Genomic DNA, 26,409 nt, shown 5'->3' on the forward strand with positions numbered 1-26,409 from the left:
AAGGGATATCAGAGGTCAAAGTCCAACTTAATGAAATAAAACGTGAAGAAAAGATTAGAGAAAAAAGGATAAAAAGGAATGAGCAAAGTCTCCAAGAAATGTGGGACTATGTGAAAAGACCAAATTTACGTTTGATAGGTGTACCTGAATGCGACGGAGAGAATGAATCCAAGCTGGAAAATACCCTTCAGGATATTATTCAGGAAAATTTTCCTAAACTAGCAAAGCAGGTCAACATTCAACCCCAGGTAATACAGAGAACACCAAAAAGATATTCCTCAAGAAGAGCAACCCCAAGGCACATAATCGTTAGATTCACCAGGGTTGAAACGAAGGAGAGGATACTAAGGGCAGCCAGAGAGAAAGGTCGGATAACCCACAAAGGCAAGCCTATCAGACTTACAGCAGATCTCTCGGCAGAAACTCTACAGGCCAGAAGAGAGTGGGGGCCAATATTCAACATCCTCAAAGAACAGAACCTTCAGCCCAGAATTTCATATCCAGCCAAACTAAGCTTCACAACTGAAGGAAAAATAAAATCTTTTATGAACAAGCAAGAACTCAGAGATTTTATTACCACCAGGCCTGCTTTACAAGAGCTTCTGAAAGAAGCATTACGCACAGAAAGAAACAACCAGTATTAGCCTTTCTAAAAATACACCAAAAAGTAAAGAGCACCAACATAAAGAAGAATTTACACCAACAAATGGATAAAACAGCCAGTCAACATCAAATGGCAGTAACCCTAAATTTAAATTGACTGAATTCCCAATCAAAAGACACAGCCAAAACCCAACGGCATGTTACATCCAGACCTGTTTCACATGCAAGGATACACAAAGACTCAAAACAAAGGGATGGAGAAAGATTTACCAACCAAATGGAGAGCAAAAATAAATAATAAATAAATAAAAAGCAGGAGTTGCAATTCTTATATCGGATAAAATAGATTTTAAAGCAACAAAGATATAGTGGTAAAAGGATCAATGCAACAACAAGAGCTAACGATCCTAACACCCAGATAGGAGACTTAGATTCAATGAGACAGAAAATTAATAAGGATATCAAGGACTCGAACTCAGATCCAGAACAAGTAAACTTAATAAATATTTATAGAGCTCTCCACTTCAAATACACAAAATATACATTCTTGTCAATACCACATCACACCTACCCATTAGTTTAAATAAAACATTGATTGGCCATTATTAATACCCAATTTTTTTCAAAATAAAGCAATATTTCCATTTACTCTCCCTCTTTCTTCCTCTCCTTTACTTATTTTTTTTTTCTTTCCTTCTCTCAAAAAAAAAGAAATCAACTTGTAAACCTCTAGATCCAGGTCGGCAATGTCTCTTTCATTGCTTGATTTCCTTTCTTCCCTTCCCTTCCCTCCCTCCCTCCCTCCCCGCTTCCTCCCTTCCTTCCTTCCTTCATCCCTTCCTTCCTCCCTACCGTCCTTCTTCCCTTCCTTCCTGCCTTCCCCCCCCAAAAAAAAAAAAAATACAAAAATCAGCCAGGCATGTTGGCACGTGCCTACAGTCCCAGCTACTCAGGAGGCTGAGGTAGGAGGATCACTTCTCCCTGGGAGGCGGAGGCTGAGGTCAGCCAAGATTGCACCCAGCCTGGGCAAACAAGTGAGACCCTATGTCAAAAACACACACACACTTGAAATTGGTGAATTGTGTATATAAAGTATACTTCAATAAAAGTAATGAAAATAACATTTGAAATAGCAAGCATATCGTAATCTACATTAGGCTTTACCCTTACATGTAGCTGGTGATTTAGTTTCAGTAAATCTTCATCCAAACAAAACACTATTTCTCTTTAATATCTATAAAGAGAAACACTGTCCTACTATTAACACAAACAAACAAGAATTTTGCACTTGGCTAGGACAGAGAAAAGTACAAGACAAACCTAGAAAATCCTACATTCAAAAAAAGAAAGAAATGACTGAAAAGTATAAGGACTTAGGAAAGGACAGCTTCAAAAGGCTCTGAGAGTCAAACCTAAGAATTATGTGAGTAACATATTATAACTCACTAATCACTCAGAAGCCCATTCAAAAACTTAATGAACCACATAAATAAAGGGGTGAACAACAGACAGTCATATGCAATGATACATACGATGCAATGATAGAACAATGATAAAGTTAGAAAATAACCGCTTTGCAATATTCACAGTAACAAATGATTCAGGCAAAACTTATCAATGGATCCTCAAACTTGAGGGTAAAATCTGACAATCAATAAGGTATTGACATATCTCGCCACAAATTACTATTAATTACAAAGAGAAAAATACTAAGTTTATAGTGAAGAAACTTGGCAAACACCACATTAACCAAGTGTTCAAAAACATTATTACCAGCAATTAGACAAACTAAAATCATAACCATCCTGACAAGATGCTCTATTAAGACTGGAACATCATTTATGTTATATTCTGTCAAAAATGCATAACTGGAACCTAAACAAGAGGAAGTAGACTAACCCAGATGGAGGCCCTCTACAAAATTCCTTACCTATAATCTGCAAATACACCAGTGTCATGAAAGTCAAAAACTAACAACCTGCTCCAGATTAAAGGAAATTAAGGAAATATGACAACTAAATTTTGTACTTCATATGTGGTTACAATTAAAAATTGGAAGAATTTTAAAAGCTATAGCAGACATTATGAGAATAACTGGAAATTTTTGGTTACACACTATAGATTTGATAATAGTATTATTTGAGTATAAAATGTCCTAATTGTCTTAAGTGTCTACAGTTATGTAAGAAAATATCGTTCTTATTTAAGGGTAAATGATGCATGAGGTCCAGCACTTAAATGATTAAAAACAATACACAGAGGAAAACAATGATAAAACAAATACTGCAAAATATTAATAACTGGGGGAATCTAAAGGTAAGGAAATTATACTATACTTTAAAGTATGTGGGTAAAACGTTTTTAAAAAAAAAAAAAAAAAAAAGACTGCACTTACTTGTTGCCACATAGCCCAGCTGTGGAACCAAATGTTCATCTGCAGAATTTTCTCGGCCTGGTACTAATCTCTGATACTTAGTTGGATGAGGATTTCCATCTACATCTACCAAGAATGGTGGAGGCATAAGATGCGGAGCCTGCTGAGTTTGCTCATCTAAGACATAATTATTAGAATCTCTAATAAGTGGTCGATAGTCAGTATGGAAGAACATCTGATCAGGAATCTAGAAAAATGAAGTTCACAGGTGACATTCTGAGGTTTATACATATTAAAGGAAACAAATATTAAATAATTAAAACTAGAAAAACAAGAAAATCCAATCAGTCAGCTAAACTATTTCCAAAACACAGCTTATAACTACTTATTTCCAAAACACAGCTCTTAACTACTACTGGCATGCTCAAAGTGTTAAAAATGACCTTTTCATACGGTTTGCTGCATCCAAAACCAAATATCAGAAGGTGTCCATGAGAATCTGTACAAGCAAAATGCTGTCCATCCTGTGAAAACTTACAGTCAAACACAGCTCCATGTCCTTGTCCTTCAATCTAGGAAACCCAAAGGGAAAAAAGTTAGGGCCAATTCCATGCAAGTGAACTGCTATATAAACTTTTTAATGTGGATAACCTGTGACAACATATGCCTTCTGGGGAAAAAAAATTTAAAACAAATGTTTCAGCCGGACATGGTGGCTCACACCAGTAATCCCAGCACTTTTTGAGGTTGAGGCAGGCGGGCTGCCTGAGCACAGGAGTTCAAGACCACCCTGGGCAACATGGTGAAACCCTGTCTCTACTAAAGATACAAAAAGTTGACCAGGCATGGTGGTGCGTATCTGTAGTCACAGCTACTCGGGAGGCTGAGAAATGAGAATCACTTGAACCTGGGAGGCAGGGATTGCAGTGAGTCGAGATAGCGCCACTGTACTCCACTGCACTCCAGCCTAGGTTACAAAGCGAGACTCTTTAAAACAAAATAAAAACAGATGTTTCATTAAGGATATCCATCAATCACTATTCCCAAAAAAATAAAATTCATTTTAAATACAACTAGCCTAGAAAAAAGTCTTCAAAATTCTTGTAAGCATTAGTTCTCCAAGTGCTCAAATGAAGGCTAACAACCCAAACCAAAGTGAAGGCTTCTTTTACTTCTTATAAAGAATTTAGGCTCAAGCCTGTAATCGCAGCACTTTGGGAAGCCGAGGCGGGTAGATCACGAGGTCAAGAGATCGAGACCATCCTGGTCAACATGGTGAAACCCCGTCTCTACTAAAAATACAAAAAATTAGCTGGGCATGGTGGCGCGTGCCTGTAATCCCAGCTACTCAGGAGGCTGAGGCAGGAGAACTGTCTGAATTCTGGAGGCGGAGGTTGTGGTGAGCCGAGATCGCACCATTGCACTCCAGCCTGGGTAACAAGAGCAAAACTCCGTCTCAAATTTAAAAAAAAAAGAATTTTAGCAAGGCACGGTGGCTCACACCTGGAATTCCAATACTTTGGGAGGCTGAAGTGAGCGGATCACTTGAGGTCGGAGCTCGAGACCAGCCTGGCCAGCATGGTGAAACCCTTTCTCTACTAAAAAAAAAAAAAAAAAAATATATATATATATATATATATATTATACGTATATATACGTATAATATATATATATATACCTACATATTATGCGTACATATACGTATATATATACATATATATGCCCAGCTATATGTGTATTTTTTGTGTATATATATACACAAAAAAAATTAGCTGGGCATGATGGTAGGCGCCTGTAATTCCACCTACTTGGGAGGCTGAGGCCGGAGAATTGCTTGAACCCTGGAGGCGGAGGTTGCAGTAAGCCGACACTTCAGCCATTGCATGCCAGCCTGGGCAACAGAGAGAAACTCCATCTCAAGGGAAAAAAAACCAATTTCAGAAATTTTTGTCTTAGTATATAATAAAAGGGTAAGAAGCTGGCCAGGCGTGGTGGCTTACTGTAATCCGAGCACTTTGGGAGGCCACGGCAGGTGGATCATGAGGTCAAGAGACCAAGACCATCTTGGCCAACATGGTGAAACACCGTCTCTACTAAAAAATACAAAAATTAGCTGGGCATGGTGGCACGCACCTATATTCCCAGCTACTTGGGAGGCTGATGCAGGAGAATTGCTTGAACCTGGGAGGCAGAGGTTGCAGTGAGCCGAGATTGTGCCCACCGCACTCCAGCCTGGTGACAGAGTGAGACTCCATCTCAAAAAAAAAAAAAAAGGAAAACAAGCTACAAGGTAAATGATTAAAGATTAACAAAGTTTGGTATTCATAAACTAAAACGAACACTTCTCTAGATTTTAAGGAGGGCTCTACTTCAGCTCACGGATAAGATGACTAAGCACCATGGAAAACTTGGCAATGCTGCCAAGATCAAGCATACATATGAAAAAGCCTACGGCCACAAGTACCTTAACTTCAAACCACCAGAGATTTTAGAAAGGATGCTCTAAGTTTATTATTAGTATAACCTAAAATAGATGACTTTTTTACTAATTCTTCCTTTTAAACTGTAAACTATTATTAGTTTAATATCATCAATTTATAGTTAAGTTATTTATTTGGTTAACTCTACAGTGTAGAGCTATGCGTATTTGTTGTCTGCACCATTAACTTTCCAGTAACTAAACGTTACATGTGTTTAGTGTTTGAAAATGAGACATCTCCCCGTAATTGCCAAAACAAACTCACATCCATGCCCAAATAAGTCACTGCTTGAATAGTGACACTTCATTATTGCTATACTGCACATGAATGGATGCCAATTAGCAAACATGGAAAACACAAAGTTACTCAGATATTCAGAGGACTGCTAAATAAGATGTGCATATTAAATCATATTCTTTTAACATAAAAAGGAAAAAACCACACACACACACACACACACACACACACACACACACACCCTGGGCAACATGATGAAACCCTGACTCTACTAATTATTAAACATGGGAACATGGGTTCATCCACATGGTCCTTCTATGAGCCACCTGTGCCACAGCACAACCTGCATCTATGTACCACTTTGCATCCCTGACCTGGGACCTTCTGTCATAGTAAAGCAGAGGCTGGTAGGGAGGGGGTAGCAAAATTTCAAAGCTGGAAAGTTGAAGACGGTGGTAGAAACTCTTCCCATCCACGTGAACTTAACTGCACCGAAAGCTTTTCTATAAATACCTGCCGAGATGAAAGTTTTCTCAATTGGGCAAACCTATCTAAGCAAATCAAGGAAGACTTGGGGTTTCACCTGTAATTTGAAGTGTCCTATACAATGATTCCTAACAAAATGTAACCTGCAACTGTGTCTGGAGAACAATGTCACATTAAAGTTTACGATATATTCATGAAATATTGTTGCTGTCAGTAACTGACAAACTTGTTTAGTTTATCTAGAATTAGGAGATATGAGCCTATCTGCTGAGCAGTAAGGAAAACTGAGTAAACAAGGCCAATTTTTGCCGGGCAACTGGAAATAAGATTATTGTCGCCCATGTGAAATGCTTTTCAGATTATTCTTTGGCATAGAGTTTTTCCACTTATATTCTGCCTAAAGCCTAAATTAATGTAGTTTTTTTTGTTTTGAGGAGTTAAATTCAGGATGTATTATTATTACTGAGTTTGAAAAGATAGTTGAGGTAACTGATGGATGTATCCTACGGATTTTAAAACGATAGAAAAATTGCCCAAGACTGTTTAGTTCTCTTTCCAAATAATTTGAATACACAGAATCACAGCTTTCAGAGATGCCTAAATGTGTATTTGTGCTTCGGTCATACTATTTGAAATGTTTTAGGAAGCATTTAATCAAAGGTCTAAGAACATGAGAATCAAAGGTGTAAGAATGCATCAATAAGTTGCTACTACACTACCTCTAAAATTCATTGCAATTTGAATTGTAATTCAGTATAAACTGAAGAGTAATTTCACAAAATGGTCGCACACATATAAAGCTGTAACAATGTTGAAACCCTTTTACACAGTAATTCCTTCAGAATTTATTCTAGGGAAATAGTCACACAAGGCGTGTTCAAAGTGTTATTGCCACACGTATTTTGGAAACACTTAACTATTCAACAATAGGAAAGTAATTGTGTCAGTTAACTTTCTTCTGAGACAGGCTGAATTTAAACTCAAAAATATAACTAAATTCTTTAAAAACAAAAATTTCACAGAGGTTTTTTTTTACATGAAATAAAAAAAGATTACAAAACTACATACAAACACATTTATCTATGTAACAAACCTGCACATCCTGCACATACATGTAATCCCTGAACTTAAAAGCTGGAGGAGGGGGGAAAAAAACCATGTGCAAGGATGTCAACTAATAAATATGGAGGGAATGACGCCATTGAAAAAATCTTCCATGGAGATATTTGTGGTGAATAATGCGAAACAGGATATTTAATCACAAAAGAGCTACTGGAAAAAATTTAATAATTACACTGAGAGGCCAGGGTGGGTGGATCACCTGAGGTCAGGAGTTCAAGACCAGCCTGGTCAACATGGTGAAAACCCGTCTCTACTAAAAATATAAAAAATTAGCTGGTGCTTTTGATTTCGGTAGCCAATAAAAAAAAAAAAATTAGCCGGGAGTGGTGGCAGGTACCTGTAATCCTAGCTACTCAGGAGGCTGAGGCAGGAGAATCGCCTGAACCCAGAAGGCGGAGGTTGCAGTGAGCCGAGATCACACCATTGCACTTCAGCATGGGCCACAAGAGTGAAACTCCAGCTCAAAAATAATTATTATTACAAAAAGAGAAGATAATTATTTTATAGTGAAGAAATCTGGGAAATACTGCCTTAACCAAATATTTAAAATTATCACCATGCCTAGGCAAAGTGACTCATGCCAGTAATTCCAGCACTCTGGTAGGCCAAAGCAGGTGGATCACCTAAAGTGAGGAGTTTGAAACCAGCCTGGCCAACATAGTGAAACCCTGTATCTACTAAAAGTACAAAAAATTAGTTGGCCATGGAGGCGGACGTCTGTAATCCTAGCTACTCAGGAGGCTGAGGCAGAAGAATCGCTTAAACCTGGGAGGTGGACGTTGCAATGAGCTGAAATCGCACCACTGCACTCCAGCCTGGGCAACAAGAGTGAAACTCCATCTCCAGAAAAAAAAATTATCACCATTGATAGGGGGAGAAATAAATATCATGTGCCTACTACTAATACAATTCATGAAGGACACCATATGTTTTATTTCATTTTAAAAAGTGTAACAATCAAATCATGACAAAACATCAGACAAAACTGAGGACACTCTGGAACAGTACTTGCTAATATTCAATAAAAGTTAAAGGTCAAGAAAGAGGAAAAAGAAGAAAGGTTGAGAGGGGCTGATGACAGTGAAAGAAAACTAAAAAGATACAACCACTTAAACACAATGCACGAGCCTGACAGGATTCTGGTCCACGGAGCAAATTATAGCTATAAAGATGTTACTGGGACTTACCGAATTAGGTAACACTATTTTATCAATATTAAATTTGCTGATTAATAACTGTAATTATGATTGTGTGGAGAAATTCTTGTTTGAATCTCGCTCTGTTGCCACGGCTGGAGTGCAGTGTTGCTATCTAAGCTCACTGCAACATCCACCTCCCTGGTTCAAGCGATTCTCCTGCCTCAGCTTCCCAAGTAGCTAGGACTACAGCTGTGTGCCACCACACCCAGCTAATTTTTTGTATTTTTAGTAGAGACAGGGTTTCACCGTGTTAACCAGGATGGTCTCCATCTTCTGACCTCGTAATCTGCCCACCTCACCCTCCTAAAGTGCTGGGATTACAGGCCTGAGCCACTGCACCTGGCCTATGTGGAGAAATTCTAAAAAGATACAATAGGATCCTCATTTGGTTCTAGAATATACATATGAAAGAAAAAAAATTTTTTTTTAAATATACCTATGCCAAAAGAAAAACAGCTGATCAAAGGCTGATCGGTAGATCAACCATCTAGGGAAATTTTTTTTTTTTTTTTTGAGACAGTGTCTCACTACATTGCCCAGGCTAGTCTCAAACTCCTGTGCTCAAGCAATCCTCCCACCTCAGCCTCCCAAAGTGCTGGGAGTTCTGAGCCACCACACTCAGCCTAGGGTTACTAAATATCCAGAAACGAAATATTAGTAATATTTGGTGAATACTGAGTATTAATGATGTCATTTCATTATGACACTATTTTTACATTTCTATTTGTTATCAAATATTTCAATAAATTCAAGTAATGAGAAGGTTTTTATAATTGCCATAATTTTACCAATTTAAACACACAGGCACACAAAAAGCTAAACATAACTTAAAAATGTCTCCCTCAGGCTGGGCATGGTAGCTCATGCCTGTAACTCCAGCACTCTGGGAGGCCGAGGTAGGTGGATCACAAGATAAGGAGATGGGAGGCCAACTTGGTGAAACCCCATCTCTACTAAAAATACAAAAGTTAGCAGGGTGTGGTGGTGCATGCCTGTAATCCCAGCTACTCCGGAGGCTGAGGCAGGAGAATCACTTGAACCCGGGAGGTGGAGGTTGAAGTGAGCCGAGATCGCGCCACTGCACTCCAACATGGCGAAAGAGCAAGACTCCATCTCAAAAAACAAAAGTCTCCCTCATATAAATCAGTCATACCAAGAATTTCATCTATGTATGTAATCAAATCAAAGATGAAATTCTTGGTATGACTGATATATACAGCATACATATAGATACATATATATACACATACACACACACACATATACATCGCATGCATACAGCTATATTTAGTAGGCTTTGAAAACGCTGATTTGTAAAAACAGAAACTGCCAAAACAAGCAGATCAATCTCTGGCTAAGCCTTATAATACAAATACTCTAAACAAATTCAAGCATTTATAAAGGTATACCTCACTTCACTTACCATATTAAAATAATGTTTCATCTTGGTACCTTTTGTAATATCCCATATAAATATGCTGCCATCGTGTCCTGCAGATAACATAATTCTGGAATCAAAGGGATGCGTCTCCAAAACAAATACTTCATCAGCATGTCCCTTTATTTAACAAAGTCATAATATTAAGGAGGGTTTACAAGTTACAATTTGAAATTTTAAAAATACATACTATTACAGCATATAAAGACTTTTAAAGATATATTAATGTCAATAATTTATATATAATTATAAACTTTCTAATCATTTGATGTTTTAAATGAACAAAACAATTTGTTCAGTATATTATTTTTATAGCTTCAAAATTACATAGTTCAAAAAAATCTCATTTGTTATATTGTACCAGAAACTACCTACCAGTAAGTTATGAAGTAACTGTCCAGTGTAAGAATTCCACACTTTGAGGACATGATCATTCACAGCTGTGACAACAATGCTATCATTTTGATTCCAAGCTATCATTGTTACTTTAGGCTTCATAAACCTTTCCTCTTCCGAAGATAAGTCCCTAAAAAAAATATACACAACATGTAAACTTATTTAGATGCTTGGCTATACAATGTATACAATCCTTCTTCAACACAAAAATAAGGATATCCAACCCATTTGCCTATCTCGTCAACCCTATAGTGAGTTCATCACAACTGACCCACAACAGATTATCTAGAAACAGTTTAGGGCATAACCTGAAGGAAGGAAGGAAGAATTTAGAAACAGTACAGACACTGAGTAAGGGCAGATTTGAAGATACCATGACTGCTTATGAAAGCAAAGTTTTTTCTCCCTACGTGTTTTCTATTATTTCCTTCCTCTGACTACAAACCTACTGCTAACACTTACTTTCAAGTACTTCTCTCCATAGAAGACAAAAAAAATTTTAGGAACATGAAAATAAGGTAATTCATATTCATATCCCCAATGTTTAGAAAAATGACTGACACACAGATGTTCAATCTGAACTGTAAATGGGACTATTCTCATTTCTTTATATAACTTTCCTAGAGTCTATTCCTTTGGCAAGAATGGTGTTGGATACACATGCCTGGAATATTTTGCATCCTTTATAAAACTGATAGGCAGGGCCGGGCGCGGTGGCTCATGCCTGTAATCCCAACACTTTGAGAGGCCAAGACGGGCAGATCACGAGGTCAGGAGTTGGAGACCAACCTGGCCAATACCGTGAAACCCCATCTCTATTAAAAATACAAAAGTTAACTGGGTGTGGTGGCACACACCCAGATACTCAGGAGGCTGAGGCAGGAGAATCATCTGAACCCAGGAGGCAGAAGCTGGAGTGATCTGAGACTGCACCACTGCTCTCCAGCATGGGTGACAGAGCAAGACTCCATCTCAAAAAAAAAGTGATATGTAAAGCATCTCTGTATTAGAGTGGTCAATAGTGGGGTAGGGAAGGCCTAAGGGTTCTGAAATAATAGAATATATTTTAAGAAATCACAGACCAACCTGGCCATCAGAATGAAATCGTGTCTCTACTAAAAATATAAAAATTAGCTGAGAGTAGTGACGAGCACCTGTAATCCCAGCTACCCAAGCTGAAGCAGGAGAATCGCTTGAACCTGAGAGGTGGAGGTTGCAGTGAGCTGAGACAGTGCCACTCCATCTCAAAAAACAAAAAATCAACAACAACAACAAAATACAGCTGCAAGAATATAGAATGGGTGCTATAAAACAGCTATCTGTGTAACTACAAAAAAGCACAGGAGAATAATCCTAACTAGATTGAACGATGGTTGCGAGTAGAATACTAAGAAATCTAATGAAACAAAGGCAGATTCCGCTCTTCACTTTAAAAGGCTTTGGAATTAATAACTTTGCTTTTTTTTTTTTTCTTGAGGAGGAGTCTTGCTCTGTCACCCAGGCTGGGGTGCAGTGGCTCCATCTTGGTTCACTGCAACCTCTGTCTCCCGGGTTCAAGTGATTCTCCTGCCTTAGCCTCCCAAGTAGCTGGGATTACAGGCACATGCCACCATGGCCTGCTTATTTTTGTATTTTTTTTTTTAGTAGAAGCGGGGTTTCACCATATTGACCAGGCTGGTCTCAATCTCTTGACCTCAAGTGATCCGCCTGCCTTGGCCTCCCAAAATGCTGGGATTACACGTGTGAGCCACCATGCCAGGCCTATTTTCTCATTAAAGAAATTATAGGAAAAGTCCCCTCCATGGATGGAGTATGGCAGCAAGAAAACTAAACAGTTTTCAGTCTCAGTTAAAAATTTTCATTCAAGGTTTAACACTGATGTTTCTATTTTGCTTAATAAAACAGTAATCCATAGGTGAATCTGATTTTAAATTATCTTCACCCCCCACTTCTTGTGGGATCAAGTAAATGATGTTCCAAAGAATATATCAGAGATCAGTTAAGACCAATGTTGCATACTACCTATGAATTTTCTGTGGTTTGCTTTGTGAAGAGGGTTAAATTCCCATCTGTGATACATTTTGGAATGAATGGGTTTGATGCCAACACCTTAAAAGATATCCCTCAAAAAACAAAAGGCCAAGAGTCACCAGCTACCACACAAAGTAAAACATGGGAACCTAATTTTAACGGTGTTAATAAGGAGCAACTACCAATGGTCACTGAATCAATAAGGCCTGTGTTATAACAGCCTCTTCTCCCTAAAGAACTGAAGCAAGTGGCACATACTTGTCTGAGAACCAGTTTCATCAATACTGTAGTTTTTTTTTTTTTTTTTTTTAAGACGGAATTTCGCTCGTTACACAGGCTGGAGTGCAATGGCGCGATCTCGGCTCACCACAACCTCCGCCTCCTGGGTTCAGGCAATTCTCCTGCCTCAGCCTCCCAAGTAGCTGGGATTACAGGTATGCGCCACCATGCCCAGGTAATTTTTTGTATTTTTAGTAGAGACGGGTTTCACTATGTTGACCAGGATGGTCTCGATCTCTTGACCTCATGATCCACCCGCCTCGGCCTCCCAAAGTGCTGGGATTACAGGCTTGAGCCACCGCACCCAGCAATACTGTGGTTTTATCTATCCAAAGATGAGTAGCAATATGTTACCAGTTTTACTACCTTTTGGAGTTTAAGATAACATTTCTATGCCACTATAGTTATACTTTTTAATGAGTTAATTTTATGTGAAATGGTCATTCTAACTCTGTAAAATCAAGTTCATACATAATAAAGCTTGCCCATAAAAATTTTTTTTAGTTCCCTTTAATTATTTCAACTTATCAAGGACTGACAGTATTCACTTTCATATTGAGACATAACATTTTTATATGTAATGAAGATTTTTTGTTTATGAACAAGGTTTGTCAAATTTCTAGTATACATACTTTTTCTTCTCGATCACAGATAATTCCACAAAAATAGTAAGATCAAATTTATCTTAAAAGTGCAATACAATTCTTTGAGCTACAGTAGACAATGTAAGTCAATTTCTGCTACTAAAAACAAAGCATTTGGGAGGCAGAGGCAAGAGGATCACTTGAGCCCAGGAGTTTGAGAAGAGCCTGAACACAGCTCTATAAAAAATAAACATAAAAATTAGCCAGACTTGGTGGCACACGCTCATAGCCCTAGCTACTTGGAAGGCTGAGGTGAGGGGACTGCTCAAACCTGGGAGGTCAGGCCTGAAGTGAGCCATGATGACACCACTGCACTCCAGCCTGGGAGACACAGTTAGACCCTGTCTCAAAAAGAAATAAAAATAAAAATAAAGCAGACATGATTTCTAAAAGACAAAATGTGGAAACTTTCTCAGAAAAACTGATATGAAAAAATACAAAGTTAAACTCAGGAAACAACTTTTTTTTTAGATGGAGTCTTGCTCTGTTGCCCAGGCTGGAGCTCAATTTTCTTTTTTAACCTAAACAATAAAGTATGTTTGCTCACCCTATTCCCCAGCCTTAGCTCCAAGCTTACTCTAAATTTTTTTCAAAAATCCTATCCACAGAAAAGTACAATTTCCACATTTAATGTGCTTCAGTTAATTTTATCTTTTTTATTTGTAGAAGTTTTTAAATGCAACACCTAAGAAGGAGGTCAATGCATTCAACAACAGAAAACGCACATGTTATTCTTTGCTACATAAATGAAAGGATACATTTATCTGGATATCTGTTCACCAGAGAGAAGTAGGCAGCTACTCACTTAAACCACAGCTCTTCATAATACAAGGCAGCTATAATTCCCTCAACAAAATAACCACTGAGAGACAGAGACACAGATCAAACACTTATCATGCACCTACTTCTAACAATCCCAACTTACCCTGAGATTCTAGTAGACATATCCAATAAAATGCTCCTCCATTCTAACTGCTCAAATCTCCAAATCCGTGCTGTTCCATCTCTGCTACCACTTAGGAACCTTAAAACATTTAGAACAGGATCTTATTATATTCACACACTTTCCAGCAAGGGCTACAATAAAAATCACATGGAAAAAAAGTCTGTAATGTAGCTGTCCTGACAACAGGACCATCCAGTTAATTCAAAAGACAGGTATAGTGTTAATTCAAAAGGCAGGTATTTAGAGCATAACTGGATGAGGAAAAAAATCTGATTTGCTATGATTTGCCTAGCCCTATGAAATAAAATACATCTCAAACTCAATCAATAGCTCTTCAAACAGATTAAGTTTTGAGAATACAATGTACAAGAATGCAGAGAAGAAAAAAAACAGAAAAGTTTTCAAGTATAGGAAAATAAGCGCAATAGCTCCATTTTAAACATCTTAGTTGTTAATTCAAATTAATTCATGCTGGACATTGTGTAAAAATAAATCAATCTATTAACAAATTAAGGTGTCAACAATTAGCTTAGCAAAGGTACCTGACACACAATGGAGACAAAGGAGGAGGATATCATTTAAGTAATCATTTCTTTGCAGGATATATCACGGTGGTTTCTTAGAAAAACTTTTTTTAACTACCCAAACAGACCAGGCTGACCAACATGGAGAAACCCTGACTTTACTAAAAATACAAAAATTAGCCAGGCCTGGTGGCGCATGCCCATAATCCCAGGTACTTGGGAGACTGAGGTAGGAGAATCACTTCAACCCGGGAGGTGGAGGTTGCAGTGAGCCAAGATCGCGCCATTCATTGCACTCCAGCCCGGGCAATGAGCAAAACTCCGTCTCAAAAAAATAAAAAACAAATAAGTAATAATAATATAAAGGGAAAAAATACACAAAAAATGACAGGTTAGCTATATGAATACATAGCACATGATATTTGCCTAATAGCACACACACACAAATACACACACTTACCGATCACCACTGTTACAAAATTGGATACTATCTACTTTATCCTAAAATAGAAAAGGGGGAAAAGGACAAACACAAAAATGATTATCTACAAACCTAACAAGACCACTAAAATACAGGTTTGATTTAAAAGAAAGGCACATCCAACAGGAATTGCTGTTTTAAGTCATTTAAATCTGTACTTATCAAATAACTCCTGGGTGTAGCCCAGCTTCCCAAAACTTCAAACAGAAAAAAAGATGACCAGATCCCTGACCAGTACTTGAGGACACTGACAGTGTTCTATCTTACTGTTCATTAATAAAACTGCATTCTTATTTCATAGGCTTGGGTAGATAAGCAGGCCCACTTAAAATCAACCCACCCAGATCAACTATCAAAATCTAGATTTTGAACATAAAGCTAAAATAACCACAGTAATTAGGCCTCTCAAGTGCTAATCTGAGATACCAATGACATCCCTCCCCTTTAAATATAATTCCTCGCATGCTTAAAGTTAGAATGAAATTAACAAAAACTATATTATACCTGGATACTTTCATTGTTATATACAAACATGTCTAGCAAAATTTTAACTGTAAAATATAATTCGGCAAAAGTTTAAAAGACATCATTTACAAGAAAGACTTATCTCAGAAATGCAACTATGATTTAATATTTTAAAACTAAGTCCCATCAAAAAGTTGTAAATGACGATTCATCTGTTTAACAGAAAAAAAATTAAAAATAAAATCAGAGCCAGTAACAATGCCCCTTAGCAATAACAGGAATAGCATTAACTATCTAAAGGATTCTAAAACATGGATGCTTACAGTGTGGCTTTCAAGTTCCGCGATTTTTTCAGGTGCTTCAAAACCCAAAAAATACATTCTGATTACATGATCAGTACTACCTGTGGCTAAAAACATACCACCTGAAAGGAAAATGTTAAGGTTTAAACATCCAATTTACAACAAATACCTGAACAAATCAAATTTCTATATTAAAATATAAAAAAGATCTTTTAAAACTAAGTTTATCTCAACAGTTCCATTTTTTAACTCACTATATAAAGCTTACAAAACATATTTGCAGCTTTAATAAACAAAATTAATTCAATCTGGATATGTTCACAATCTCCTTTTTTTTTTTGGAGACGAAATCTCATTCTGTCACCCAGGCTGGCAGATCTCAGCTCATTGCAACCAGGTTCAAGTGATTCTACTGCCTCAGCCTCCTAAGTAGCTGGGACTACAGGTGCATGCCACCACACCCAGCTAATTTTTATATTTTTAAGTAGAGACAGTGTCTCATCATGTTGGTCAGGATGGTCTTGAACTCCTGACCTCAGGTGATCCGCCCACCTCAGCCTCTCAGTGTTGGGATTACAGGCCCAAGCCACCTGGTGGGACCTGGAACATGGTCTCACTCTGTCACCCAGGCTGGAGTGTGGTGGTGTGATCACAATTCACTGTACCCTCAACCTCCTGGACCCAAGCAATACTCCCACCTAGTCTCCTGAGTAGCTGGGACCACAGGTGTGCACCATGCCTGGGTAATTTTTGTCTTTTTTTTTAAAGATGGGGTCTCCCTATGTTGCCCAGGCTGGGCTTGAATTCCTGGGCTGAAGCAATCCTCCCATCTTAGCCTCCCAAAGGACTGAGATTACTGGCATGAGTCACTGTGCCTGGCGTCCCGTTCTTTATTATTAAGGGTGGCAATATAATGCCAATTAAGCACCAGTGCTCTAAAAATGTATTTAAGAAAAGGGGTTCTGAGGGCCAGGCACAGTGGCTGGCACCTGTAATCCCAGCACTTTGGGAGGCCAAGGCGGGTGGATGACCTGAGGTTGGAAGTTCAAGACCAGACTGACCAACATGGAGAAACCCTGACTCTATTAAAAATACAAAAAAAAATTAGCTGGGCATGGTGGCACATACCTGTAATCCAAGCTACTCGGGAGACTGAGGTGGGAGGATTGAACCCAGGAGGCTGAGGTTGCGATGAGCCGATATTGCACCACTGCACTCCAGCCTGGGAAACAAGAGTAAAACTCTGTCTCAAAAAAAAAAGGCAGCAGGGGGGCTCTGCTTTCTAAACAACATTACATATCTAACCCTAGCTTGTTTAAGTTTTCAGATTGTATGAGGGAAAAGTTTTTGATCTAGCCTAAAAACAGAAAGGTTCCCACACAAGTTCACTGTATAAAAAATGAAAAAGAGTAATTTCACCAAGATATTATGGGTTAGAAATAAATTTAAACCATGAAACATACAGTTTAGCCTATTCGAAGAAAATCACAACTTTAGATTATCATACACATAGGATTGGCATAGGAATCACTTGTGTGGACACCTCAAGCCTCCCTTTTACCAGCCATCTCTTACATCACTGACTGATTACTACCAGAAATCAGAGAAAGGCAGAATGGAGGACTAGAAGATAAGAACAAGGCTAACAAAATGATCATCATAAATTCAACATAATGAAATAAACATCAGAAGTCATTTAACATGTAGTCATTTAACATGTATCTAATAAATGTTCTTAGCAATAAGGTGGTCATTTAATAAATGCTTTAAAAAAAAAGAAAAACTAAGGAAAAAATGTGAAGAAGTTCTTACCAACACTAAAAGAAGAACAAAGCATTTGAACGCCTGGCCTAGGCTTTTCAGTGAACTTCAGGGGACGTGGGCTTTAAAAGAAGAAGATGTTGCTTTAAAATATTTGATTTTACCACATTAACAGTTTAAAATATTGGTTTTAATATGGCATATTTAAATATTATAATTTTTTTAAGAGACAGGGTCTCACTATGCTGCCCAGACTAGACACAAACTCTTGGGCTCAAGGGAGTCTCCAGCCTCAGCCTCCCTAGTGGCTGGGGAACACAGGCACAGGACACCCAGCTATAATCTTATTTCTTTAATATCTTATTTCATAGCAAATATTTCCATATATTTCCAGGTACCTTTTACAAAATATAAAAAGACCAAATTAATCATATTTCCTTTAACCCAATATACTCAAAATATCAATATGTAATCCAAATTAATAAAATTATAAGATACTTTAGATTCTTTCATATTAAGTCTTTGAAATTTTCCAGTGTGTATCTGACACTCAAAACACATCTCAATTTGACAATCCAGTTTTCACCAAAAATATTTTACCTATATTTGGATTTCCCAAAACTTGCTGAAAATTTCACATACTCAAGTTGTTCAAAACATACTTAATACTTTCCTAATAAGCAGGCACAATAGCTCATGCCTGTAATCCCAACACTTTGGGAGACCAAGGTGGATGGATCACCTGAGGTCAGGAGTTCGAGACGAGCCTGGCCAACCTGGTGAAACCTCATCTCTACTAAAAATACAAAAATTAACTGGGCATGGTGTCATGCACCTGTAGTCCCAGCTACTCAGGAGGCTGAGGTAGTATAAGCACTTGAACCTGGGAGGCAGAGGTTGCAGTGAGCCAAAATCATGCCATTGCACTCCAACCTAGGCAACAGAGCAAGATTCCATCTCAAAAAAAAAAAAAAGAAAAAATAAGGAAAAATGAATTCCTAATAACCGAATCAACTATAAGCTTTTAAATTTAAATTATCAATTCAGTTCCTCAATTGCACTAGCCTCATTTAAAGTGCTCAATGATTATGTGTGGCTAGTAACTACTTACTATATTAGACAGCATAGGTCTGTAAGACAGGTCTTAAGACTCTCAAATGTTCACAACTGAATTTCCAATTATACACCTATTTTTTTCAATGCCTTACTTTGTCTTTACAAAAATCTGCTAAGATAGAAAAGCTATGCTACTTTTACAAATTAATCTAAATAAATTATAAACAGGAAATAATCAATACGGTACATATACTATATATAATAAAAATTGAGTTCAAAAGTAAAAAAGCAACCACAATATATAATTTATCTTAATAATAAAACTTCATTTCATTAGACTAAACTGTAACTACATTAAAGAAGAAAACCTGTTACATACTTAAAGCCACTTACCTAAATTTCAAGGATTCTAAATCCCATTGCCAAAAGCAAACTGTCCCATCAGCACCAGTAGAAACCATGTATCTTTGAGAGCCTTTGGCCATCGGGCTAAACTAAAAAGTAAAACATACACAATTCAGTTTCCAGAACCTTCTGCTTAACTTACAGTTTAACAGTCTTCCAAAGGTAACTTCAACTGACACTCTAAGGAAATAAAACAAAAGAAATCCAAAATTTAGGTAATACTATTGTAGCGAAAAAATCATAACCTCACCACATTCATTTATACATAAAATGTTCTCAATAAGCTATTTTCAGAACTAATAAACAAGACTGGCCAGAAAAACTTAAGCAAGGTGAAGATCTAGTCCTACTAGATATTAAAGCATATCACTGAGCCTCAATAATTAAAACAATCAGCCATAACAGGGTACATTGACGGAATGACCAATGGAAAAAATATAAAGTCCAAAATTAGACCCTATTCAACTTGGGAAAACTAACTGGTAGACTGAAAGACCAGCTTGGGCAACATAGCAAGACCCTGTCTCTACAAAAAATTAAGAATTAACTGGGTGAAGTGGCACACACCTATAGTCCCAGCTACTCAGAAGGCTAAAGTAGGAGGATGACTTGAGCCCACATGTTTGAGGCCAAATGAGCTATGATTACACCACTGCACTCCAGCCTGAGCAACAGAGAGACCCTGCCTATGGGAGAGGTGAGAGAACCTCCAGTCTTTTCCATAATAGCTGTACTAATTTACATTCTGACCAACAGTGCCTAAGAGTTCCCCTTTCTCCACATCCTTGCCAACATTTGTTATCCTTTGTCTTTTTGAGAACTGCCATTCCAACTAGGGTAAGGTAGTATCTCACTGTGGTTTTGATTTCCATTTTCCTGATAATTAGTGATGTTAAGCATATTTTCATACATCTGTTGGCCATTTGTATGTTTTAAGAAATGTCTAGTCAGGTCTTTTGCCCATTTTTTTAATTGAATTTTTTTTCTATTGAGTTGAGTTTCTTACATGTTCTGGATATTAATCCTCTTTCAGACGCATAGAGTTTACAAAAACTTTCTCCTATGCTCAGGTTGTCTCTTCAATCTATACTGACTGTTTCCTTTGCCATACAGAAGCTTTGCAGTTTGATAATATAATCCCATTTGTCTGTTTTGTTTTTGTTGCCTATGCTTCTGGGTATATGCCCAAAGGGAAATGCAATCAGTATGCTGAAGAGGTGACTGCACTTCCATGTTTACTGCAATGCTATTCACAATAGTCAAGATTAATCAACCTAAACACCCATCTACAGATGAATGGACAAAGAAAATGCAGAATGCAGTGTGTGTACACACACACACACACACTGGAACATTATTCAGACGCAAAACAGAATACTATTCTGTCATTTGTGGTAATATGGATGAACCTAAAGTCCATTATGTTAAGTGAAATAGCCAGGCACAAAAAGGCAAACACTGTGTCATCTCACTCATGAATTTTAAAAGTTAATTTCACTGAAGCAGAGAATAGAATACTGGTTACCTACAACTGGAGAGTATGGGGGAAGGGGGACCACAAGAAGCTGTTTCAGTGGGTACTAAGTTACAATCAGACAGGAAGAATAAGTTCTGGTGTTCTATTACACAGTAAGGTGAGTACAGCAATTAACAATGTGATGGACATTTCAAGGTAGCTAGAAGAGAAATTTTGAATACTCCCACAACAAATAAATAGTAAATGCTTAAAGTGATGGATATGATAATTACCCTCATTTGATCCTTATACAATGCATGCACTGAAACATCACACTGTATTCTTTGTCTTTCTTTACAATTATTATAAGTCAACTAAAAATAAAAAACTTGGTGAAACCAAGTTTTTGTGCCTGGCTATTTCACTTTTTGTGCCTGGCTATTTCACTTAACATAATGGGCTTAAGGTTCATCCATATTACCGCAAATGACAGAATAGTATTCTGTTTTGCGGCTGAATAATGTTCCAGTGTGTGTGTGTGTGTGTGTACACACTGCATTCTGCATTTTCTTTGTCCATTCATCTGTAGATGGGTGTTTAGGTTGATTAATCTTGACTACTGTGAATAGCATTGCAGTAAACATGGAAGTGCAGTCACCTCTTCAGCATACTGATTGCATTTCCCTTTGGGTATATACCCAGAAGCATAGGCAACAAAAACAAAACAGACAAATGGGATTATATTATCAAATTGCAAAGCTTCTGTATTTTAGTCTCTACTAAAAATACAAAAAATTAGCTGGGCATGGTGGCACGTGCCTGTAATTCCAGCTACTCAGGAGGCTGAGGCAGGAGAACTGCCTGAACCCAGGAGGCGGAGGTTGTGGTGAGCCGAGATCGCGCCATTGCACTTCAGGCCGGGTAACAAGAGCGAAACTCCATCTCAAAAAAAAAAAAAGGGCCTTAAAAACAATGTAGGTTGGGTGTGGTGGCTCACACCTATAACCGCAGCACTTTGGAAGACAAGGCAAAACCCCATCTCTACCAAAAAAAAAAAAAAAAACCCACACACAAAAAAGAAACTTAGCCAGTTATGGTGGCATGCACCTATAGTCGCAGATACTCAGGAGACTGAGGCAGGAGGATCGCTTGAGCCCAGCAGACAGAGTTTGCAGTGAGCCATGATCACACCATTGCACTCCAGCCTGAGCAACAGATTAAGACTGTCTTAAAAAAAAAACGAGTGGGGACTGGGCGGGCAAGCGCCAAGAATCTTCCAGCCCACCCCGCAGCCCGCCTGACAGTTAAAACTATAAAAAAAAAATTTAAAAGAAAAAAAAAGAAAGTATTTATCAAGGTCAAAGGTAGTTAGCTGTCCAGTTAACTGTTAAAATGCAAATCTTTTCCTGTATGCTCACTCGTACATTTGCATAACATAAAATTCACATTAACCATTTTAAAGTGCACAATTCAGTGGCATCTAGTGCAAGCACAATGCTGCACAGCCATCACCACTATCTACGGTCAATAGCTATTACTTCACAAGATAAACTGCAACCTGTCAAGGCATTTTTCAATTCTCTTGGATTTTAAGTACGCAATCAAACTATTAGAAAATTAAAATTCTCTTGGCCAAGCGCGGTGGCTCAAGCCTGTAATCCCAGCACTTTGGGAGGCCAAGGCAGGTGGATCACAAGGTCAAGAGATTGAGGCCATCCTGGTCAACATGGTGAAACCCCGTCTCTACTAAAAATACAAAAAATTAGCTGGGCATGGTGTCATGTGCTTGTAATCCCAGCTACTCAGGAGGCCGAGGAAGGAGGAATTGCCTGAACCCAGGAGGCGGAGGTTGCGGTGAGCCGAGATCGCGCCATTACGCTCCAGCCTGTGTAACAAAAGTGAAACTGTCTCAAAAAAAAAAAAAAAAGAAAAATTATCTTTCCACTACTCGTACATTTTTGTTCTTTCTTGACTAGCAATACTAAAAAAATGAACAACTGCAGTAACAGAATAGTGTTCATTTTCTGCAAATATTTAATTCTGTAATATTTTTAATCTAGATAAAAGTCATAATAGTACGATGAGCACCCATATACTGGTCATGAAGATTCACCAATGGTTAATAGGGTGCCACACTGCTTTTTGATGTAGATATCATACTGACATGAACCATCCAACTCTACCTTGCAGACATCACTTCAGTCCTAAAACCCTCACTGTGTATCTCCTAACAATGACATTTTCCTACATTACTACAATATGGCTATCAAATACTTAAGAAATTTAATATTGATAAAGTATGTAATCCATTCAAATTTCCCAAATTTCTGAAACATCCTTTACAGCTTTTTTCTCCCGTAAAGCCAGAACCTAAATCAAGGCTCACACATTAACCCTTTTCCTGAGGTTCCTTATGAAAAAGCTCTCCACCTTTCTTTCTTAAAATCAGACTTTTGAGGAATCACATTTGTTTCACAGACTAATTCTCAATTTGGATTTGTCTCATTGCTTCCTCAGGAGATTAGGGCCAAACATTTTTTACCTAAGTAATAAGTAGGTGGAGAAAATGTTTAACTACACATACAATGCATTTCAGTTACAAGTCAATTCAGATTTTCTTTTTGGGTCAGTCTTGGTGTTTTTCTCTGTATTTACCTTCAAAATTTTCCTTTATAAAACGGTTTAAAATATCCTTTTTATTATCTGAAGAATCTGTAGTGATATGCCTTTTTCAAATCTGGTATTTGTCACATTTCTTTTTTGCTCCCTGATTAATCTTTTTTTTTTTTAATTTTTTATTGCATTTTAGGTTTGGGGGTACATGTGCAGAACATGCAAGACAGTTGCATAGGTACACACATGGCAGTGTGTTTTGCTTCCTTTCTCCCCTTCACCCACATTTGGCATTTCTCCCCAGGCTATCCCTCCCCACCTCCCCCTCCCGCTGGCCCTCCCCTTTTCCCCCCAGTAGACCCCAGTGTTTAGTACTCCCCTCCCTGTGTCCATGTGTTCTCATTTTTCATCACCCGCCTATGAGTGAGAATATGCGATGTTTCATTTCTTGTGTCAGTTTGCTGAGAATGATGTTCTCCAGATTCATCCATGTCCCTACAAACGACACAAAGTCATCATTTCTGATTGCTGCATAATATTCCATAGTGTATATGTGCCACATTTTCCCAATCCAGTCTATCATCGATGGGCATTTTGGTTGATTCCAGGTCTTTGCTATTGTAAACAGTGCTGCAATGAACATTTGTGTGCATGTGTCCTTACAGTAGAACGATTTATAGTCCTTTGGATATATACCCAGTAAAGGGATTGCTGGGTCAAATGGAATTTCTATTTCTAGGTCCTTGAGGAATCGCCACACTGTCTTCCACAATGGTTGAACTAATTTACACTCCCACCAGCAGTGTAAAAGTGTTCCTTTTTCTCCACATCCTCTCCAGCATCTGTTGTCTCCAGATTTTTTAATGATCGCCATTCTAACTGGCGTGAGATGGTATCTCAATGTGGTTTTGATTTGCATCTCTCTGATGACCAGTGACGATGAGCATTTTTTCATATGATTGTTGGCCTCATATATGTCTTCTTTCGTAAAGTGTCTGTTCATATCCTTTGCCCAATTTTGAATGGGCTTGTTTGTTTTTTTCCTGTAAATCTGTTTGAGTTCTTTGTAAATTCTGGATATCAGCCCTTTGTCAGATGGGTAAACTGCAAAAATTTTTTCCCATTCTGTTGGTTGCCGATTCACTCTAGTGACTGTTTCTTTTGCCGTGCAGAAGCTGTGGAGTTTCATTAGGTCCCATTTGTCTATTTTGGCCTTTGTTGCCAATGCTTTTGGTGTATTATTCATGAAGTCCTTGCCTACTCCTATGTCTTGGATGGTTTTGCCTAGATTTTCCTCTAGGGTTTTTATGGTGCCAGGTCTTATGTTTAAGTCTTTAATCCATCTGGAGTTAATTTTGGTGTAAGGTGTCAGGAAGGGGTCCAGTTTCTGCTTTCTGTACATGGCTAGCCAGTTTTCCCAACACCATTTGTTGAACAGGGAATCCTTTCCCCATTGCTTGTTTTTGTTTTACCAATATTTTTAGTCTTTCAAATAACTTTTGGCTTTGTTGATCCTTGCTACTGTTATGCACATTTTCTATCCTTAATTTCTGTACTTATCTTCATAATTTATTTCTTGTTTGTTCTTTCCCTAACTTCTTGAGAAATACACTTCAGCTTTTTTTTTTTTTTTTTAGATGGAGTTTCGCTCTTGTTACCCAGGCTGGAGTGCAATGGTGCAATCTCGGCTCACCGGAACCTCCACCTCCTGGGTTCAGCCAATTCTCCTGCCTCGGCCTCCTGAGTAGCTGGAATTACAGGCACACGCCACCATGTGCAGCTAATTTTTTTTGGTTTTTTTGTTTTTTAGTAGAGACGGTGTTTTACCATGTTGACCAGGATGGTCTTGATCTCTTGACCTCATGATCCACCTGCCTTGGCCTCCCAAAGTGCTGGGATTACAGGCTTGAGCCACCGCGCCCGGCCCCTACTTCAGCTTTTTAATACATAAATTGGGTTTATATTTCCTCTTCAGTACAACTTCAACTGAGTATTAATCATCTACTGCTATGAAACAACTTATCTCAAAAATTTAGCTGCTCTAAACAACAATAAATATTCAATATCTCATAGTATCTATGGGTCAAGAACTCAAAAGCAGCTTAGCTAGGTAGGTCTGGCTCAGTGTCGAGGGTGCAACACGCAGTCAAGGTGTTGACCTGGGCCACAGTCACATAAAGGCTTAACTGGGAATGGGGGATCTGCTTCCAAAATGGCTTACTCACATGGCTATAGCAGAAGACATCACTTGCTACCATCAAGACCTTTCCATAGGGCAGTTTGACTGTACAATCCACCTGACAACTGGCTTCCCCCAAGAACAGTGATTAAAGAAGATTAAGACAAAAGCTATCTTATTATGGTGTAATTTCAGAAACATGAAAAGTCACACCATACCATTTTATCAGTATCTGATAAAGTTTACAGTTCAACCCTATTCAGCAAGGAGACTACAGAGGCCTGAGTGCCGGGAGGTAAGAATCACTGGGCACCACCTTTAAGGCTGGCTCCCAAAGAGTACCTCCCAGAAGTTTTAATATGTACTATTTTCATTTGTAATTTTTTCATGATTAATCAGTTTGAAATATTCTTAAATGTCTATTGTGATTTTTTTTATGTATGGATTTATTTAGAAGTAGAGCTGACCCTTGAACAACACAGGGGTTAGAGTGTCAACGCCCCACGCAGTTGAAAATCTACATGTAATTTTTGACTCCCGAAAAACTATTAATTAAGCCTTACCAATAGCATGAACAGTCTATTAACACAAATTTTTGTGTATGTATTATATATTGTTTTCTTATAAAAAGTAAGCTAGAGAAAAGAAAATGTTATCAAGAAAATTGTAAGGAAGAGAAAATATATTTACTATTAAGTAGAAGTGGATCATCTTAAAGGCCTTCATCCTCATTGTCTTCATGTTTAATAGGCTGAAGAGGAGGAGGAAGAATAAGAGGAGGGGTTGGTCTTGCTATCTCAGGGGTGACAGAGGTGGAAGGAAATCTATATATAAGTAGATCCATCCAATTCAAACCCATATTGTTGAAGGGTCAACTATACATTACTTATTTTACAAAAAGCGAGAATTACCTGTTATTAATTCCAGCTGTT

General features: G+C 38.0%; 1 protein-coding gene across 3 annotated transcripts in view; it reads right to left on the minus strand.

The window, feature by feature from the left end:
- The window catches only part of BRWD1 (bromodomain and WD repeat domain containing 1), a 141,653-nt gene that overhangs the window by 91,237 nt on the left and 24,007 nt on the right, over positions 1–26,409 (minus strand). For all 3 annotated transcript variants that reach the window (XM_078358412.1, XM_035283039.3, XM_035283038.3), the window contains 9 exons: positions 19,218–19,318; positions 17,820–17,890; positions 16,029–16,129; positions 15,220–15,260; positions 14,215–14,313; positions 10,315–10,465; positions 9,925–10,059; positions 3,421–3,549; positions 2,999–3,224 (listed from right to left, as the gene is read on the minus strand). In XM_078358412.1, coding sequence (XP_078214538.1) covers positions 2,999–3,224; positions 3,421–3,549; positions 9,925–10,059; positions 10,315–10,465; positions 14,215–14,313; positions 15,220–15,260; positions 16,029–16,129; positions 17,820–17,890; positions 19,218–19,318 — 1,054 coding nt within the window. The remainder of the gene's footprint in view (positions 1–2,998; positions 3,225–3,420; positions 3,550–9,924; positions 10,060–10,314; positions 10,466–14,214; positions 14,314–15,219; positions 15,261–16,028; positions 16,130–17,819; positions 17,891–19,217; positions 19,319–26,409) is intronic.

This window comes from Callithrix jacchus, chromosome 21, assembly GCF_049354715.1.
Source record: "Callithrix jacchus isolate 240 chromosome 21, calJac240_pri, whole genome shotgun sequence".
Lineage (NCBI taxonomy): Eukaryota > Metazoa > Chordata > Mammalia > Primates > Cebidae > Callithrix > Callithrix jacchus.